General features: G+C 37.2%; 1 protein-coding gene across 1 annotated transcript; it reads right to left on the reverse strand.

The window, feature by feature from the left end:
• Positions 1-5,443: 5,443 nt before the first annotated feature.
• On the reverse strand, positions 5,444-10,814 carry rbm7 (RNA binding motif protein 7). The gene is made up of 5 exons (XM_051656061.1): positions 10,631-10,814; positions 9,127-9,289; positions 8,760-8,847; positions 6,746-6,839; positions 5,444-6,546 (listed from the first exon to the last, which is right to left on the reverse strand). The coding sequence occupies exons 1-5, from the start codon at positions 10,721-10,723 to the stop codon at positions 6,178-6,180; spliced, it is 807 nt and encodes a 268-aa protein (XP_051512021.1). The 5' UTR covers positions 10,724-10,814; the 3' UTR covers positions 5,444-6,177.
• Positions 10,815-20,899: the final 10,085 nt, after the last annotated feature.

Genomic DNA, 20,899 nt, shown 5'->3' on the forward strand with positions numbered 1-20,899 from the left:
ATTGTTGTTAGTAGTAGTAGTATTACTTGATAAGTCAAAAGTCTATGAAATAAAATGAAGTAAAAGTAAAATGAAAGCAAATGAAATGAAATTAAATGAAATGGTTCCAAATGTGACAAAAATGCAAGCACATTTGATGACTTGTACAGGAAAGTTCGGAAATATTTATTTTCCAAATGATAATGTTGCACATAAAATACGCTCTCTAATATTACAATAAAATCGTAATGAAAGTCTAGGCTACTTAATTATTATTTTACATGTTAAGGATAACGATTCCACGTTTACAACATAAGACCGACAAAAAAGAAAAAAAAAAAAAAGTCAATTGTTTTTTAAAACAATTATGAAATATTAAAGATAAAATATTAAGATAAGATATTTTAGCAGCTGCATGTCATAGGCAGAGAAAATGGAGTTAAAATGTAAATAGGGTAATTTAATACAATATAACTGTAATAATAGCATTTAATTGTTTACTAGTATTATTAGCCTTCTACAATTTGCTTTTTATTTATTAATTTTTTGCTATTGGAAATCTCCTTTAGATATGGAAACGCCTACATATTAAAGCATATTTCACTTGCCGGGACAAGTGGCATCATTCATTCAAATATAGCCTATTTAAAGCCCAACGTTAAGTGCATTGCTTTAATAACAAAAATTGGGATTTTATTATGATTTAATTAATAATAAATAGTAATACTTTATAATAACTTTCATTTACATCTTTAATATTAACAATCATTTTAGGCTACACTAAAGATCTTAACAGGTCATCAGCTATACATTAGCCTACATTCATATACTTAGATTATATTCAGAGCTTCAATGGCCGCTATAGCCTATTCTTTGATTCATAAAGGTATATGCAATTCATATAGAGACTACAGTATTGGAATGTAATAATTAGTTATCTGTTAAGCATTTGCTACATAGCCTAAAGTTTGTTAATGGATAAATGTTATTAATGATAGCTGCGACACAAATAATCTGACCCTATTTGTAATGTAGAATTGTTTATAAATGACCGATCTTCAGATATTTGTTTCCAGCTTGGGTTAAACAATGAATTGCAAACATTTTAAGGCAAGTTTGTACTTAATCACAGTGTGGTAATCAAGATTCGATTTTCATAATCATACACTAGCTGATACAAGCAAACGCACAAAAGAATAACTAAAGATTAGTCAATATAAACTGTTTAATTGTGACGTATGGGAAGTGTGTATATATGTGTGTGTATGTATATATATATATATATATATATATATATATATATATATATATATATATATATATATATATATATATCGTGAGCAGTTTATGCAAATTAAAAAGATATAGAAAAAAAGATGCAAAATACAGTAATAACAATTTATATACGTAGCCATTAAACTCATTTTCGAAGTTCAAATCAGAAATGCTGAGTGAGAATCTCTGCGCTGCTGAGATCGTAGCAAGTATAATATCCAAGGACACTTCTGAGAAGTTTCTGTGCTATTTTTTTTTTTTTTTTTTTTTTTATGTAATAGAGCTGCATTAAAAAGGACATTTCTGAAAAGTTTTTGTATAAATTTTCATATTTCATGAATCAGAATAGACGGCCATGTTTCAGAAGTGTTTTTCATATCAGTTTCAGCAAGTTCAGACAGTATTAACCGTGTGAAATAATGGAGATGCACAGACATTTCTTTAGGTTCTGTTACAGAACAAGTGAGAACGACAGTTCGTCCCAGACAGCAGCAGTTTTGTTTGACATTATGATGCTTATTACAGATGGACCGTCGCTTTGATGTTCAGGGCGCACTGGACTCCTCAAACAAGGACAGGGTCGGGTTTCTGATTTTCAGAGCCGTGTGTCCGCTGTCGAAATGATTATCATTTTCCCATGTATGAGAGAGTAAATATAACTCGCAGAGGATTCGAGATAACAGCCGCCGTGTTCAAAGCGCGAGGGATTATGTAAAGGAAATATACAGATTTCCACTGGAAAAGCTTTGAGCTTTTTTTGAGTTTGAGAACTTGATCAAAGGGAAGAAATGAGAACAACTGCGCGGAGCTGATTTTGGCTTTAAAACAAGGGGATAGGTTATACGACAAAATATCAAGACAGACAGTACAGCGGGAAGTAGGGTCTCTATATGGCACCTGTTTTAGTACGTGCAAGCTGATCTGAGTATAAGAGATGTGCTTCTATAAAAGAATTGACGAGAGCGATAGATAGATAGATAGATAGATAGATAGATAGATAGATAGATAGATAGATAGACATGTATACAGACAGACAACTAGACAGACAGACAGACAGACATATAGATAGATAGATAGATAGATATGTATACAGACTAGACAGACAGACAGACAGACGGATAGATAGATAGATAGATAGATAGATAGACAGACAGACAGACAGACAGACAGATAGATAGATAGATAGATAGATAGATAGATAGATAGATAGATAGACAGACAGATAGACAGACAGATAGATAGATATGTATACAGACAGACAACTAGACAGACAGACAGACAGACAGAGAGATAGATAGACAGACATAGATAGATAGATAGATAGATAGATAGATAGTCAGACAGACAGACAGATAGAGACAGACAGACAGACATACAGATAGATAGATAGATAGATAGATAGATAGACAGACAGACAGAGAGCTAGATAGATAGATAGATAGATAGATAGATAGATAGATAGATAGACAGACAACTAGACAGACAGATAGATAGATAGATAGATAGATAGATAGATAGATAGATAGATAGATAGATAGATAGATATGTATACAGACAGACAACTAGACAGAGAGACACACAGAGAGACAGATAGATAGACAGACAGACATACAGATAGATAGATAGATAGATAGATAGATAGATAGATAGATAGATAGATAGATAGACATGTATACAGACAGACAACTAGACAGACAGACAGATAGATAGATAGACAGACGGATAGATAGATAGATAGATAGATAGATATATAGATAGATAGATAGATAGATAGATAGATAGATAGATAGATAGATAGACAGACATGTATACAGACAGACAGCTAGACAGACAGACAGATAGATAGATAGATAGATAGATAGATAGATAGATAGATAGACATGTATACAGACAGACAACTAGACAGACAGACAGACAGATAGATAGATAGATAGACAGACAGATATGTATATAGATAGATAGACAGACAGACAGACAGACAGACAGATAGATAGATAGATAGATAGATAGATAGATAGATAGATAGATAGATAGATAGACATGTATACAGACAGACAACTAGACAGACAGACGGATAGACAGGCAGATAGATAGATAGATAGATAGATAGATAGATAGATAGATAGATAGATAGATAGATAGACATGTATACAGACAGACAACTAGACAGACAGACGGATAGACAGATGGATAGACAGGCGGATAGATAGATAGATATGAAACATCATACAAATATACAGTATAAACAGGTAAAATACAAACATATCAAACCATTATTTTGACCAGCAAACACTGTGATTAATAGATAGTAAAAATGTATAACTTTTAAAACACCTGTGACTAATTGACCCCGCCCGACATACACCTTAGAACACATTAAACCGTTTCATTAGCTGACGCCTGAATAGGCCTACAGTAGTTAGCAGAAGTGTTTACAACTTTCCCCTATACAGACACACTACAATATCAACAGAGACATATATACAATGCATATACTGTACAATGTACACATAGAAAGAAATCTACTGTAGGCTATACAAACACTACAAATAAAGCCGCACACAACACATAGGGCCTAAAAGATAACCACAGAGACAGTAAACGGTCATTCTAGGGCGCATGAAGCCACCGGCTTTTGGATGAAAGACGCCAAGCAGCTCAATCAATTAAACTGCGATGCCCGTAGCCTGATCTCCCCAATAACTCCGTTTCCCAGTACAGCAGCTTCATTAGAGAACCCGATCCTCCGCAGATTAATGAATAGACACACGGCTCAGTGCGCAGGGTGCAAATGCACCTCCGCTTTTGGTTCGAGAAGCTTTGTGGGGGATGTACGGATTCATACACAACGGGAGCCGCTGTGAGCAGTCCAAAGCACTTTCGGAAGGGCAGATTACGACTTTAGCTCGGACATTAAAGGATTCCGGTTGACACGTAATAACTGTATCACCAATATTACGGTCTCCATTGAAGTTGACCATACCCATACAAAAACTTACCATGGTAAACAGTTTCCCCAAAAATACCATCGTTACTCCAGTTATTACTACAGTAAAACTGTGGTGAACAGGCAGTAACCACTGTCATAAATAAATAAATAAAATAAACTTGCAGAAAGATTGAGAGCTCATTGCACTGTTTGAAGATCAACTATTCACTCAGTACACTAATAAACGAAATTACATTTTATTCAGCTTATGATGGTTTTGAGTCACAGAAACTCAAAATGTGAATCGCTCTGCATCTATAGCTTTAACAGCACGCTAGACTAACAATATTCCCCCAAATGCTGTCTCAACTAGCCTAACAGAGTTGTCTGAACCAACAATTTCATATGGAACAATGTTGCTGATTTGTGAATTCCCAGCATGCATTGTAACATTAATAAATTATGTGATTAGAGTTCTAGGCTTATTCTTTGCTGTTTGCTGACAATATGCTGTCATTGACTGTTAGTCAGTTGTTGTGTGGTGATGTTAGGAGCTCATCTTTTAACAATGTGGTTTGTGTGTTAATTATTGAAGTCTATTGTGTTTCTATGTTAAACAATTGTATGTACTGCCTTGCAATACATACCTCTCTCTTCAGACGCAAAGACTGCAGTTAACTTCATAAAAAAAAAAAAAAGTAACTGGAATGGTGACAAACTCAAAGTACTCATATTGCTAATTGATAGTTGGCTGAACAAGAAATTAGTAGTTCTCTCGACAATATTTTTGGCATTTAGTGAATAAATTCACATTGACTAAAAGAAATGTTACTGAGGACAATTATTAAGAGTTGTGAGAACTCAAATCTTATTACATCATGTTGCGTTGAATTTTTAAGTTTGCAAATTTTTTTAGTGTAGTAATAACTGTTAAGTCTATGGTATTTTGGCTGAAACTAGTCACCATGGATATTTGTTTGAAAATAGTTTTTTTTTTTTTTTTTTTTTTTAGGAACACTGAAATCATAGACTTCATATTTAATGTTTTGAGTGTATCAAGACTATACACTATGTTTAATATGCATTATTATGATGTATGGCACCACCTAGTGATTACTAAAATCCCTACATGAGACTTTTAGAAAAGATGATGGGTTACAGATTAAAATAAATGTTGCATTACCAAGAACAAATGTATGCATGTAAATCACTTTAACAGAATATGAGAATTCAATGACAAATTAATCTGACAGCAAGAGATCAGTAAACTCTGACTTTTATGAAAATCAGGGTGTTGCACTTGACAATAAAAATGCTGCTGTATTTACAAAAGTTTTAAAAGTAGTTATTGTTCCAAGAATTTCAGAGACTGTCATGAGGAGTTTGATTGTTAAAATCTTAACATTCTCTGAGTAAAATTAAAAAGGAGTAAAATAAAAAAAAAATAAAAAATAAAAAAAAACACCATCAAAAAGCATTATATCAAGACAGAAATTGACCTACAAACTAGTTTACATTTTTTTTTTTTTTTTACCATTTACTATTCCTGAGAAATTACAAATGGAAATCAGTTTTCTAGATGAATTTCTACCATACCACTTTTACCTTCTCTTCACTTTTCTTTTGAGATACCAGATCCATTCTGGCATTATACAGAAATATTTCCTAATAAGGAAATACAAAATATACACAAACTCAAGTGCCTGCAGATCAAAACATAAAAGGCCAGCACACAACATGGCCACTTATTTGTTCTATACCTTTGCAAAGCATTTCTTTTCTAGATATAAATGGTTTAACCTCATTTTGACAAATGCTGGTATTTTATTTTTTCCCCCCAAAAGTTGTACTGCAAAATTATTATATTTTTTTGTTAACGGAGGTCTGTAAGGTAGGATGCAATAATCCAAAACGTCATTTAAAAATCATGGAGGAAAAACAAGTTCATAAAAATAATTAATATAAAAAGAGATCTAAAATCCATAAGTTATTTTTTAAAATTGCTTCCATCGTCCGTCTCTAGAGCCGTCTCTGGAGTCTCTACGCCTTTCGGGAGTGTAATTTCTATTGCGTTCTCCACTATGGTCATCATGGTGATAGAAGTCACCCCGCTGGCTATCATGTCGATGGCGGTCGTGGTTGCTCCCACTATTGCTGTGCCGTTGATCTCTGCCATGATGGATGTTATTGTCCTGGTGGGAGTGGCGATGACCATGCTGGGCAGACCAATTCTGTTGCCAGTGGTTACTGTCTCCACCTACTCCACCACCCCTTAGCTGCTGCTGCTGGAGTTGCTGCATGCTCAGTTGGTGCAACTGCTGAATCTGTTGCTGTTGCATCTGAAGTTGCCACATACTGTTCATCTATTAAAAAAAATAATATTAAAGTGTATAATAACTCTAAATGCTTTAATGCTCAACATTTTTGTGTTCATTTTCAGATCTTCATGTTGCACCGGAACATCAAGTGCGGATTGCATTTTAAAAGCACATACAGCGGTGCATTTTACTTTTAGACTTATTATTTCAGGACATGGAAAATGGATAGGAGACGTGTTCTCACCATTGCCTGTCTCTGCAGACTGTCAGGTGAAGAGAAAGTCCTTTGCAGATGCTGCGGAGGTGAGTAGGACGGAGAGCCCATCTGCTCCGGGGTTCTGCAGATCACAGTAGAAAGCAAAAAAGGATAGCTTCAGCTTAGATTAAAACCCTGTGATAAGACAACACTATAGAGTATATGCACTTGATGCTGCTGCCTACTCAAAGGGTCTTTAACTTAACCAATTAGGTATGACTTTAAATGAAAATAGCCATCCAATTCTTGGAAAAGCCCATTCATATACAATCAAAGAAATACCCTAAATCTGTCAAGTGTGTTCAAACTTTAATATTAAAAAACACTTTTGATCTAAAGGTGTATGCTTAAATGAAATTAGTTTTGTATGCATTTATATATACACAAACACACACATACTGTATACATTATTTTCAAAACTTATATTTTTAATGGATGGGCTGGACCTTATAGAGCCCAGCATATTTAGGAACTCCAATACGGTTTATGGCACCTCATGAAGCTGAGGCAAATCTAGAGTGTGCAGATCTATAATCTAATCCCGTTTACACCTTGCATTAAGATGCATTTTAAGCGAACTGATCACAAGTGGACAGGAGAGATGCATCATGTTTACACCTGTTCATGATTTGTGTCTCTTTGCCATAACTGAATTTAAGGTGTGCGTTTACTTAAGTGTCTTCCAAAAACAACAAAATGTATCTCGACATTAATTCACCTCTATATGTTCTTGCAAAATGTTTAAGTGCACAGAAAGTGCTCCAGCTAACACTCGCATAACAAGATGGCATATTAATGTGAAATGTGGTCTTTTTGAGGTAATATTTTAAGTGAACAAATCGTTAACTTTCATCTCCATACACTGACTGATATTTCTCGGTCACTGACGACTCGTTCTTCTGAAGCAAAAGAGCTCTAGTTTGAAGCACGAGACTGCTTGCTTTGGTGGCTTTTCGTGCTTGTAAAGACTAATTATTGCACGAGCCAATAGCATTCAACTGAGGGCTTTGCAAGAGCATATCACTGGTTTGACCCACTGAACGAATGCACCCCTTTAATGAACCAGTCTGGTTTGTAATTTTATGAACGAGAAGAGTCACTGAATATATTGGTACAGTCGTGCACGAACTGAATGAATGAACCAGTCGTCTCGTTTGTGAATGAGGGTCTGCTGTTTGACTGAACGAGTGTAGGAGTCAAGTCGTTTTTTCAGTTTGGCAATCTCGTTCAAAAAGAAAAGTGGCTGGATGAATTATGAATAAAAGTGAGTGATGACAACACATTACAATGACATATGGATATTATTGAAACTCATTCTTTTGTACTATTATAATAATTATAATAGTCTTTTTTTTTTTTTGTATAGCCTGATAAAAAGTTGTTTAGCAATTCACAATATGATAGAAATGTTTTTTTTTTTTTACCATTTGTGGGGAAACACTTATGATGCTTTAACACTCTGCAGTGCAGTCTCACTAGATTTGTAGACACACATTTTTATAAAGGATAATTAGACTTGTTCTGCTTGTGAAAGACTGTGCTTTCGGTTTAATGCAATATTTTTGCAGTTTAATAAGTGTTATTTTATCACCAAATCTTGTATGCCTGATAAGTATTGGGGAGAAGCAGTGTGACAGTTTTGTTTAGTTTTCTATTGTTACAGTCAAACAACTGTTGTACTTTGTGTGCTTAACATAAATTGGTACATATCTATCAATGATTACCAGAACTGAGTGCTTTTAGGCGATTTTGTAAATCGCTTGGAAGTTTTCATTCTTGGGAAATACAGTTCCACACTTAATGGCAGAGTGTGTCTTTTTTGGCGTCAAGTACAAACAAAACCGCTTGTTTCAGACAAAGAGCCAATGATAGGGTAGAAAAAGGTCATGTAATAATACATTATGACTGGTTTTTTTGCAAAAAAACTTTAACATAAGTGAAGAAAAAAAATATATATATATATATATATATATATATTAATGTCCCCTTTAAGAAACGTTACCTTCCACCACGGTGACCCGGTGTACTTGCTGGACTGGGATTTTGAGAGTTTGCTGGACTTTTGCCCTCTTGATTAATATGACTGCTGCCTGTTGAAGACACAATTATAGGCCGATTAATTCAGCACCTATCCTGTACCAAATTTCTGATTCTCTACACAGTGCCAGCACACTCCATTTCCTCTCCTACATGTTTCCTAATAACAAATTCTTAAAGACCACTGTGGACATTGTCCTATTCATGAAACGATTGGGTTGTTCGCATCAGACTAGTGGTATGCTGAAATGATGGACTGTGACAAAAGAAAGCACAAGAGGACAGCATTTATTTGTTTATCAACACTCACTGGTGTCAAAAAAAAATCCTACCGGCTCTGAACTTTATGTTGAGCTGTCTTCCAAACAGCCGGACTCCATTCAGCAAGTTCAAGGCATAGGGCACAGAGACTTCATGCTTGAAATTCACAAATGCAAACTGTTTTGATTTTCCATCATTGTCTTTAGGTATTTTGACTTTGATTAATGGCCCAGCCTGTTAGAAAGGGAAATACAGAAGAGATTACAGCATACTGAACTGTTCATGACAATGAATGTGCATTATCACAATAATGGCGTATTATAAAATTGGAAGATTAGGCATAGATGCTCTAAGTCTTGCCGATAAATGTCTATGATGAAGACAGGGTGCCCATACGTCCTCTTTTTCGTACCTTAAAAAAAGCGTCCGGCTGGGATTTCTAAATTTGCGAAAATGTCCGGGATTCGGCTTTAGTTGTATTATGATGTGCATCTGGTCTAATACTTCATTGTGTGCGCGCGCATATTTGCATTGCTTTAACCCTTCTTTGTAAGTCCCGCCTTCTCGCACACCAATTGGTCGATTATAAGGGGCTTGCAGCAACTATTGGCCAAATTCCTGCCTGTCAATCTCTCCGCGAACGCGCGAAGTGCTGTTGTGTTCGGCATCAAACAGTTGCTTGAGAGTAGCAGCAAATGACAGCTAATTGTGCAAATTGACGGAAGATTTGCACAAAAAATTCCCATGCTTTCGTCCAGGTCGAGATCCGTGGGAAGCAGAATGTATGACATGTAAAGCTGGCACTTATGTGTCAGTTGCTAATAAAAGTGCAAGTGATTTAGAAGCACACATTAGCTCTGCTAAGCATAAAGGGTCAGCAAAAGGTGAAATTTCATCAGGTAAATGAACGGACTACTTTTTGCGACCAGATAAAATCATCACATTGCTTCATTTTCCATGGCCATTCAAAATTATAGTAATAGTAAATGAAGGTACATTCATGGCATCAAATATTTTATTTTAGTACATGGACATTCAAAAGAATGTTGGTAATTGTTATTTATACACATTTATGTTATGCTAATAGAGTGTCTTTTTCACTGTATTAAAGTTTGCATTCATAGTAACACTGTTTTGAACCCTATTATTCCACCCCAAATCCCCCCGGCGGAAAAATGGGTGTCCTCCTTTTGGAAAACCAGAATATGGTCACCCTAGATGAAGAAGAACATCAAACGCGTTGCAACACGCTAAATGACCACACTCATAAAACATCAAACACCTCATTACCGAATTAAAGTTGCTTTAGACTTAAAACCACATTCAGCGAATTCTTGACAGACGCAGAGAGATACGGTGATGACGGCGTGGCAGACAATGTTTACACACAGTTTCGATATCATGGTAGCTTTCTTTTAATATGCGCCTAATAGCTAAAACTGCACATTTGTTGTGCGTTTCAGGTAGATTTTTGCAAATCGATATATACTTTTCCCCCCCACAAAATCCATAGATGTGGTCGGTCCATCATTAGCATTAGCAAGCTAATCAATCGAACACACAAACATCACTTGCCTGTAAAAACAGCTCGAATATAAGTTCTTCTGTTACTTGAAGGTCCAAATTACCTACAAACAGAGTCTTATCAGCCTCATCGGCTATGCCCATTTTCCACAGTATTGATAATCCAGTCGGTTGATTGCGTATACTCTGTTAGCTGGTATTGATGACAAACCCACCGTTTTATAAAATGCTCTTGCCATACGTGAACAAGGACTGTCGTGATGAACAGTCGCTTCACGACACATTTACAGTTACAATAATGACCTCATGGAGGCGCTATTTCACAATTCCAAAAATTTCCAGAGCAAAGAAGAGTACAGCTAAGGATATTACTATGAGGAAACCTAAAAACCGATTGGTTACTTGATATCCTATAGAAAAGGCTGATACTTACATTGGTCTTCAACATTAAACACTAAATTCATAAAATATTTATCTGCCACCAGAGACACACACTTTATGCATTAGATCAGTCTTCAATCTTTCTTCATCTGTTATTGTCTTACTATGATGTATGTATCTGAATTTATACCACACATTCATCAAATCAGTTTTGAGTGAGTGGTTCAGTCTCAAAGACTAATAGGAGCACCACTGCAAAAAACAAAAACAAAAACAAAAACAAAACTAAGATGCATCCAAAACATTCTTATTATGCTCCATTATTTTCCTAATGAGCATCCCCCCCCCCCCAATTCAAAACTTTTGTCGGCTGCATCTCGGATTGAAGGTCCATCGTAAAGCCAAAATCCATTTGCTGATCCTGACCTGACCCTTATGGCACGGTCAAATTTACCTTTGCACAGCAAAGTTCCGCTGCCGAAATACAGTCATCTCAATGGGAATCCATGCAATCATGAATTCCGCGCAATGGACTTCTGGTGGCAAAGAATTCCCCCATGTGGATTTTCGCATGGTTTGGTGAATTTTCCAGGCAAATTCACTGCATTGATCAATAGGAAGTTGCTTAGTTTTGGCAGTGACCTCTGTGTGGGGGGTGCTTTGTTCAAAACTTCACTAAATATTTACAATGGACTAGGATACAATTTTGGTGTCGAGTTTCCTTTCAACTTCACTCTCTCAGAGTATAAACAGCAGCATTAAAAAGAGGCTGCTTGGCAATTCGTTTTTTGCTGGTTTCACACTTGCTCAACATTCGCCCATGCCTTCTTCACCGCAGAATTTCGCCCATGTGAAGATAATGTGGCCGCACCTTTAGAAGATCTACATGCTGAGTATATCACAATGAAACTACACTGACCTTAATGCCCAGAGACCGGTGACACTCCAGCTAGTGGGGCAGCTCACATCTGATCTCAAACAACTTTCTAATGATGCTGCAACCTGATCTCATAATGTAAACTTAACTCTATATAATTTTTTGCAAAACCTGTTAAACATGTCTCCAGGTACAATTCCCTGTAGTTTCCAGGAGAAATGAACACTAGAGGGGCTACAACAACTGTGTGTTTTATTCAGTTTCACTCAAATCATGGCTTAAATGGCTGATTATGACTTTATAAATACTTATTTTCCTCTCTATTACTCAGACCCTGCTATTTTATGATATCCACATACTTTTACTCAAACACATCTTTTGAAAAACAATATATTTTAATGCTTTTATTACAGAATCACCTACAGTACATATACAGTATACACTTATTCCACTGCTGGTTGCTTGTGCGGTGGCTCACCTGACTGAGCGTTATATTTAGAGTCAGAAGACTATGGTTCAAGTCCAGCCATGAACTCAAGCTGACCTGTGACATTACAGAGTCATAGAAACAGCACAAAATGAGGTGATTGCTTCAGAAAATGTGCTTTTTCATTTCGCTTCTGCTTTTCAAAACACTAATGGTTAAGTTAGGCGCTGATTTGGAAATGATGTCTTTTTTAAACATCTCATTTATATATTAAAACACTATTGGTTAGGTTCAGGCTTTAAGGTTTTAGGTTAGGGAGGTATGTTTTTTGTAAATCTAAAATTCACCTTAAAACCGCATCTGAATATGACACCATTTTACTTGCTTTTGGCGACCCCAGCTGGACATTTCACTTGAAACCTAGCCAAACAGTGATATACAGCATGTACATTTTGGATTCCAAAATTGTTGTCATGTTCACGTAAATTTGTCCCCACAGTGAAGACTGCTGACTTGAGTTCTGCTACAGTAGAGAAAGAGAGATATGTGTAAGGACCTCTCATTTCAGCCACCTTAAATATGATACCTGAAAACAGTTGGAAATAACAGTGTTTCTTTAGGGATTGCCTTTACCTGCTGGGGAGCTGCTCTCACTGGAGCTGAATCATGGCATCATGTACATCAATAAGAATGATGTCCAGGGTCTAAGATGTTGCTGGCGAGAATGCAGAGAAAGCACTGGAGCAGTGCGAAGTTCCCTGCTGCTTCAAACGCTCCACCATCATTCCGGTTCCCAAAAACCCCAAAATCACAGGACTTAATGATTACAGACCTGTCGTTCTCACGTCTGTGGCCATGAAGTCGTTTGAGAGACTGGTTTTGGCCTACCTGAAGGACATCACTGGATCCCTGCTGGTCCATGCATTCTCTCTCCACTGCTCTTCTCCTTGTACACAAATGACTGCACTGCAAAAGACCCCACTGTCAAGCTCCTAAAGTTTGCAGACGACATCATGGTCATCTGCCTCATCCGCAACGGTGATGAGTCTGCGTACAGACGGGACATTGATCAGCTGGCTGTCTGGTGCGGTCACAACAACCTTGAGCTGAACACGCTCAAAACAGTGGAGACGATAGAGGACTTCAGGAGAAATCCCCCCCGCACGAAATTGCATGCAACTTAATCGAGGCCCCGAAAGTTATTTACTAGAAATGAATTGAATTAAAGAAAGGAAACTATGGCTTTGGCAAGACAGGGTTTCAGATGTAGAGACTTCATAGAGGCTGAGTTCAGAATGGCACACTACCCATTATACTCTTACTGCTTCTGCCATATCTGTCTATGACAGAAATAGTAAGAATAGTATGTTAGTATATGCCATTCCGAACTCGGCCAAAGATTAATGAAAGTGACACATGAAATGCATTTAACATGAATGCATGCAATGGGAATCATAAGGAGCTCTCGTGTAGCCTAAAGTTTGGTTCTTTGGCTGGAAACTGAAAAGATATGCACAGAAAAGGAATAAAATGATGGACATCAGTTTTTAACTACTTATAGACCTGTCCAAATATTAATTATCCAGTTAGAGTTCCAGGCACTGTGTACTTGTAGCCTTACTGCCATGCAGCATGCAATTTGTGACTGGAATGGATTTGATACAGCCATTAGAGAAAGGAAAAGAGGAGTAGGAGGAGGATGAAGAAAGAGAAAGGGAATCACTTATTACCCACTCTCACTATCTCCATTGTTAACCATATTTTTAAATATTTACAGTATTTAGGCCTATTTGTTTAAGTTTTAAAATACAGGGTTACATAACTCATGAATGTCTTATTAATAAATATGTTCAATATGAACCTATCATCTTTTTATTGCCATTATAATTATGCATGTCAAAGAAGGAAAATGTAACCTTACACGTACTGGGTCTTGTAAATTTAGAACTGTTGTTGTATGCACAGAATGCAGAGACTGCCTATTGATTTCACACTTTTTTTATCAGTTTGAATTGAATTAGAATGAAGTTGATTGAACAAAAAAGTCAAGTTTACTTTAAAAGACATTAAGGTAATTTAACAAGTTACACTGATTTTAAGTTTACTGTGTAAAACTTAGTCATATTAATTTTAAAAATAAATGAATGATTATGATTATAAACTATATTTTAATCATAAAAATATTAATATAATCATATTAATTACACAATCATTGCTTGTATTAATGATATAAGACAAACACGTGTTAAGCTCTGTTGTCCTGGTTTATTGTTTGTTTTTCTGTGTGTTGCTTCCCTCTTCAACCCCACAACCTGCACATGTACACAGGGGCATAACTCAGTGGCAGTTCTAGCTTACTTGGTGCCCTAGGTGAGATCTGACGTGGCGCCGCCTTAATATCAACAACAACAACATGAGAAACAGATCAATAATTAAGTCCTTTTCATACTCAAAATCTCCTCTTTCACATCTGAAATTCACATTTGATGACTGTTTAGTTTCACTTTCACATCTGAAAGTGTAAGTGGAGATTTAGAGTAAAAATGGATTTAAATATTGATCTGTTTCTCACCCACATCTATCATGTCACTTCTGAAGACTAGATTTAACCACTAGAAGTCTTATGGATTACTTTTATGCTGCATTTATGTGCTTTTTGGGGCTTCAAAGTTCTGGCCAACATTCACTTGCATTTTATAGACCTACAGAGCTGAAATATTCTTCTAAAAATATTCAGGTACAGGTACCCTGTCATGCCGCCCCAGAGAGCATTGACACCCTAAGCGGCTGCCTATATTGCCTATGCCAGGATCCATTACTGGCATAACTAGAGGGAGGGCAGGGTGGGCAGTTGCCTTTGTGCCTGGGTGAGAGGGGGCATGCAATGGTCGACCAAAAGAAACCCAAAAAAAAAAAAATGACCCTGGGCCCGAGGGGTGATGAAGAATGACCAAGGTCCCCCAAGGAGGGGGCCCGACAGTTTCTTTGCACTGGGGCCCGCAAGATCTGTGTAACAAATAAAACATACTGGAAATATGTTTATGACTTGATTGTATTACCATTTTATCAACATATGAAGATGATCCAGTCTACAGCTCTCGAGTCAACAGTACATTGAATCGTTCACAGCAGTTCTCGAGTCAACAGTACATTGAGTTGATCACAGCAGTTCTCGAGTCAACAGTACACTGATCCGAGGACAGCAGCTCTCGCATCAGCAGTACATTGAGTCGATCACAGCAGTTTGCGATAGGGATGGTAAGATTCACCGATTCGCATCAGTGCATCGGCATAAAAGTTAATGATGCGATGCATCGATTTAAAAAAGTGTGCACCGGATACAAGTTGGCATTTGTATCGCGATGCATCGTTTCTAACTTATTTGCATCGGTAAAAACCCATTTATTTATATATAATTATTAGTAGATGCGCTATACTTTTATTATTTAGAAAGTGACCAATAATTTGTGACCAATATTTTATATGTAGATTGATTTCTCCTCTCTAAACTGTGAGATATAGATTAGCATGGCAGAGGTAGAGCTGTATCTTCCACCAAATAATTACAAATCCAATGTTTGGAAACACTTTGGGTTTTATAAGAGAGATGGACATTTTTATAAAACCCTAAATAAAAGCGAACTATCTGTACCATATTGAATTGCATAGCATCATATTTTTTTTTCCATTGTATCGTATTGCATTGAATCGCATTGTGTTGAATCGAATCGAAATCGGATCGCACTGCATCGTAATAGGGGTGAATCGTATCGCATCGCATCGGTAGCTGCTTCATATGTATCTTTAATGTATCATATCGTTGGCTATGCATCGAAATGCGCATCGCATCGGCCTCAGTTATGGAGATGCACATCCCTAGTTTACGAGTCACCAGTACACTGAACTGAGAATCGCCTCTTTCGGACATCAGCTGATGAACATGCGTGAACCGAGGACTTCAATGAGAGGGCGAAATGTTTCAGTCGAGAGATGTAAACAAATTTAACTATTGAGTATTGTGCATGCAGATTATATCTGAAGTTGTGATGAGCTGGATCATGGTTTCTGTAAAAAAAAAAAAAGAGTTGATTAAGACTAGTTTAATCACATTTTATGCTTTAAACAAATATCCACGTTTGTATATCAGTGTCAGTATTGGGTGCTTTAGGTGCAAAACTTTAATGTTGATGTATTGTATGATCACTGAATAAAACACTGATGACAATAAACACCCTATTATTATAATAATTAAATAAAATGTTATAATCAGCAATATGCCCTTACATATGGATTTATTGAATGTGTTCCTGTGTGTATTCTATGACGCCAGCGTATTGGCATTATATATAGTGATGTCATTACGTGATGACGTAAATGAACTGGTGAATCGGTTTTTTGAACCAGTTCATTGAAACGAGCCGTCCGAAAGAACCGGTTAGCGGAAAAGAATCGGATTTCCCGTCACTAGAATGCATATAATGACACAACTTTGTTGATTTCCCTCACTATTCATTCATGAATAATCATTTGCATGGCTGATACTTCTAAAACATCTAAAATTGCACTGAAATGATAACTGAGATCAACTTTTTCTTATAGCTGTTTTTAAAGGTAAAGTGTGCAGCTGCCACTTGTAGCACCAACACAATAGCAAAAATGACTATTTTCAAACACATTTCAAACACTCCCCCTATCTTACAAGCAGGTAGTCCACCCAGTAGGGCTCCTCAAACAGATTGCAATTTGCAACAGTTGATTGCAATTATTTTTGGTGCCACTGGGAGTAGGGGTTGGCTGCAGACCTGGAGCACAGGCACTCAATTAGTCAACGTTTATGGATGGACGGGACGGTTATTAATGTGTAAGTTTCAAGCGTTGATTTAATATTGTTATTTCGCCATATATCCTCCTCCCCCTATAGGACGTATCAGGAACAGCAGGGGCGTAAAACTGCCTGGGCCGTAAAACGAGATAAAACTGCCTCCCCATATAGGCCACTGGTGGTGCTGAGTGATGTAGTTCCATCATCCAACAGAAGATGTCAGTGTTTGTTCTCAGAACTACATTGATGTTCAACTAACTCCCATTCAGGGGTGCGTTTCCCAAAAGCATCATTTGCTAACTATGGTCGCAAGTTCCATCGTTACCAATATAATAATCATAGGCCAAGGTAGGAAATTACACAAAATGTTTATTAACACAAGTTATGTCAGTCAGATGAAATAACAGAAAATACAGTATCCAAACTGAAATCAAAAGTGAAAAAAAAGTAACCAAACATTTTCTGAATTAAATGTTCTCTGACTTCTGCTCCTGCAGGATGCATTCTGCCTTGTTGTGGGTTCAGTAGATCATCATCATCAGTAGCAGCAGCATCTTCGTCATCATCAGCACCAGCATGACCCCCTCTTCCTCCTCAGGAAGTTGAAAAAATTTCCATGACTGCAGTGTTGTGACTGGAGTTTTTGAGGAGTTTTGGGGTAAGTCAGCGTGGTGTTGATAAGCTTTAACAGCAAAGGTGTTACTGCTTTCACAGCCTTGCTGACCTAAGACTTGCTGAGCCACAGGCCATCACCAACCACCTCCATAAAACTCCCCACAGCACAATAATGCAGTGCAGCTAAGAACTGCACTGCTGGACTTAAGGCATAGTTTCTCCTTGTGGCCCTCTGAAGGTGTGGTTTCACAACCTGCAGCAATTCAAGGATCCTTGGAATCCAGAATTTTCTTATGATGTCGTCATCAGATAGAGAGTCAAGTGGGGACAAATGTGTCCTTATGTAGGCATTTATATACACTATCTGATTTCTGCGTCACATTCTGTGCTCAAGCTGTAGGATTCTTTGTAAAGCCTCCATTGTTGAGCATTTGATACACACATATATACTGTATTTATAAGGAGAGTCATTAATACACCTGCTACTGATGCACCTGAGGAATGGATAGACATACCTTGGTGGCTAATAATCATTTAAATTAACTAGCTAAATGTGAGTGTTTCATCAATGATTTGTGACAGTAATAGGGCACAGCTTAATTTGATTATCAAATTATTGTATTCATCTGTTAATGGGTTTGTGGTTTTAAAATAGGCTGCTTTCATACTGTTTTAGACTGTTGACTATTTAGAATTGTCTGAGGATTTAAATAAAGGATGTGTTTTGTGTCATGTTTGGCTTATATTATCATGGCTATTATCTTGTGTTTTGAGAAATCTTTACATAGCCAGCTTTAGTTACTTGACTGTAGTTGTGTATGTGGTGGTGGGTCATCACCACTGCAAAACAATAAAGGTTTGTATTTCATTCCATATAGGATTCTTAATCACACTTACAGTATATAATTTATTAATGACATTATTCTGGTAGTTGATAATGAAGTAATGACATTGCATGACATGATACACACAATAATTGCTTACATTTGAGCTGGCATTCCAATGCTACTGTGATGCACCAAGTCACAAGTATCAACTATTATGTGCTAATTTCTGCATGTTAAACTACTGGATGAATTCCCAGTGTATTAGAAAAGCACTACTCAAAACACATGTTAAAGAATGACAGAGTATTTTTGGTCATTAAATGGGATTTTATATTTTGTATGTAAATTCAGATTGTGAAGGGTTTTAACTTCTCTGTCACTGAAATGCAAGTAGAAAATCGTATGTTTGTTGCTATTAGCCAACTAATACAGCTTCACCAGAGCCCCATTTGCCAGACCCAGTCTGTATCTTTCACGCCATATATATTTAATTCTAAATCTTTCATTGTGTCAAGAATAAAAGTGGCGTTCTTATTGGTTTTTGAAAAGTGTTTAAATGTATGTGCTCATGTACGGTAAAGTGAGGTAAGAGGGAAACCCCACTACTGCAGCTCAATGCTGTGAGAGGTTGTGATGAAAACAAACACACCAGCAACAGAGGGGCATGTCAAAATAAAGTGAAACAACAGAGAACAGAAAATAACAGAAGTAGTCCTCAGATGCCATGTTCGCTATTTACAGCAGCGTCGCGGGGAAATAATGTTGCTGTGGAGCTGCTTACTGACCGAACCACTTGTATACTGTAGTAAAGAGCATATAAACGAAAATGTGTATTTCTTGTCTCAAGCCGTTTTTTTCACAATAAACTGCTTTCTGTCCAAGTAAATGAGCTGTTATAATTTGATATCCATTCGATCTCTGCGGAAGTTATTACTCCACCCCGTAACGTCATTAATGACAGCCCCACATTGTTGAACCAATGTGGTTCGAACGATGGATGTGCAACAGTTACTAGGGTTTCGGGAAACAGTCGTGACTAGCTAGTTAGTTTCTCTAACGATGCATCGTACTATGGTGGTTCAGCAGGGAGGGAGAACAAATGGAACTAGAAAAGACAGATGCTCTCTGTAGTTCCTTAGTCCTGAGGCGAGCTCCGTGCTGAAACATTGAAGGCAGAGTCACAGGATGGGGCTGGCCAGTGGTGCAGACTCAGAAGTGCTCTACAGAGGCAGCACATCTCAGGGGAGAGTTAAATTTTATCTATCTTAGTCATGACTTGGATGAGAACCGCAGGGAAACGCTAAAGCTAATTATTCCCTCAACGACCTCATAACACATCCCTTAAATGCACTAAAATGAAAAGTGTTGACATTGTACTCATACAAGTGCCTGTGGTAGCCTTTGGCGAGGCAAAATTAGGTTTAGTGTTTTCATTAAAGTCTGTATATTTAATTGAAGTGTCAGGACCTGTCTTGTTGCAATATGTCATCGTGCTACAAATTAGCATACTGCCTTTTGTAGTCAGTAAGAAATGAGCCTTGTTTTTATCTTATTTTATTTCTAATGACAATAAAGCATTCTAGATATCCTGATGTGAAACTGATTGTTGACGTTGTAGTGGAACTAAATATGTGACATAGAGTTCTGATCTTTTAAATTAAAGCCAGTTTCCCATGTTGACGTCTCCCAGTGGAGTGTATGTTGATTTGAGTTCTACTTCATATAGTGACTTTATTCAGAGAAATCAATTAATGATAGACTCCTTGGTGAGTCGTCAACATCAGAATCTGGCATTTACCTAATAGATTATCAGTATCAGAGCTGTTGAACATATTCCTACTTAGCTTAGAAGGTGTTTCATTCACTGCAAGTGATGAACGTGACCGAGCACAGAATAGTTCTAGTTTGTTTATATTAAGGGTGCACTTAAGTGTATTGAATTTGATTAAAATGTGTCCAAGGCAGCCCTAGGCTGACTGAAATGTCAACTGTTACACTTAACATGATTAAGACATGCACTCCGGCAACCGTTTCTTTATCATATTAGAGCGTTTTCAGCTGGCCAGCACTATTTTAGTGGAGCAGAGGAACGTGACATGGGGGTTTATTGCTTTGAGCGAGCTTGGATGGGTGAACCTTTAAAGAACCAAAGCAAGGCGGTGGAGATTCCCAAATCTAGGCCACTTGCTCCAGATTGTGACATCACTCACCGCAATTCTGCTTGCCGCATTCACTCTCTTTGTTAACCTAGGGGAACAACACCAGTATCGCCACGATTATTTGCTAGTGGCTACAACCTCCGTCCTAGTTTCCCCCCTCCTCCACTATCCCCCCTTCCCTCCAGCACATTTTTTTTCAACTCATTATATTC

Source organism: Myxocyprinus asiaticus, chromosome 26, assembly GCF_019703515.2.
Source record: "Myxocyprinus asiaticus isolate MX2 ecotype Aquarium Trade chromosome 26, UBuf_Myxa_2, whole genome shotgun sequence".
Lineage (NCBI taxonomy): Eukaryota > Metazoa > Chordata > Actinopteri > Cypriniformes > Catostomidae > Myxocyprinus > Myxocyprinus asiaticus.

Coding starts and splice junctions, on each gene's coding strand:
- rbm7 (XM_051656061.1), bottom strand. CDS start 10,723: ATGGGCATAGCCGATGAGGCTGATAAGACTCTGTTTGTAGGTAATTTG. Junction 9,290..10,630: donor TATTCGAGCTGTTTTTACAG/GCAAGTGATGTT, acceptor CCTTTCTAACAG/GCTGGGCCATTAATCAAAGT. Junction 6,840..8,759: donor CCGGGTCACCGTGGTGGAAG/GTAACGTTTCTT, acceptor TGTGATCTGCAG/AACCCCGGAGCAGATGGGCT.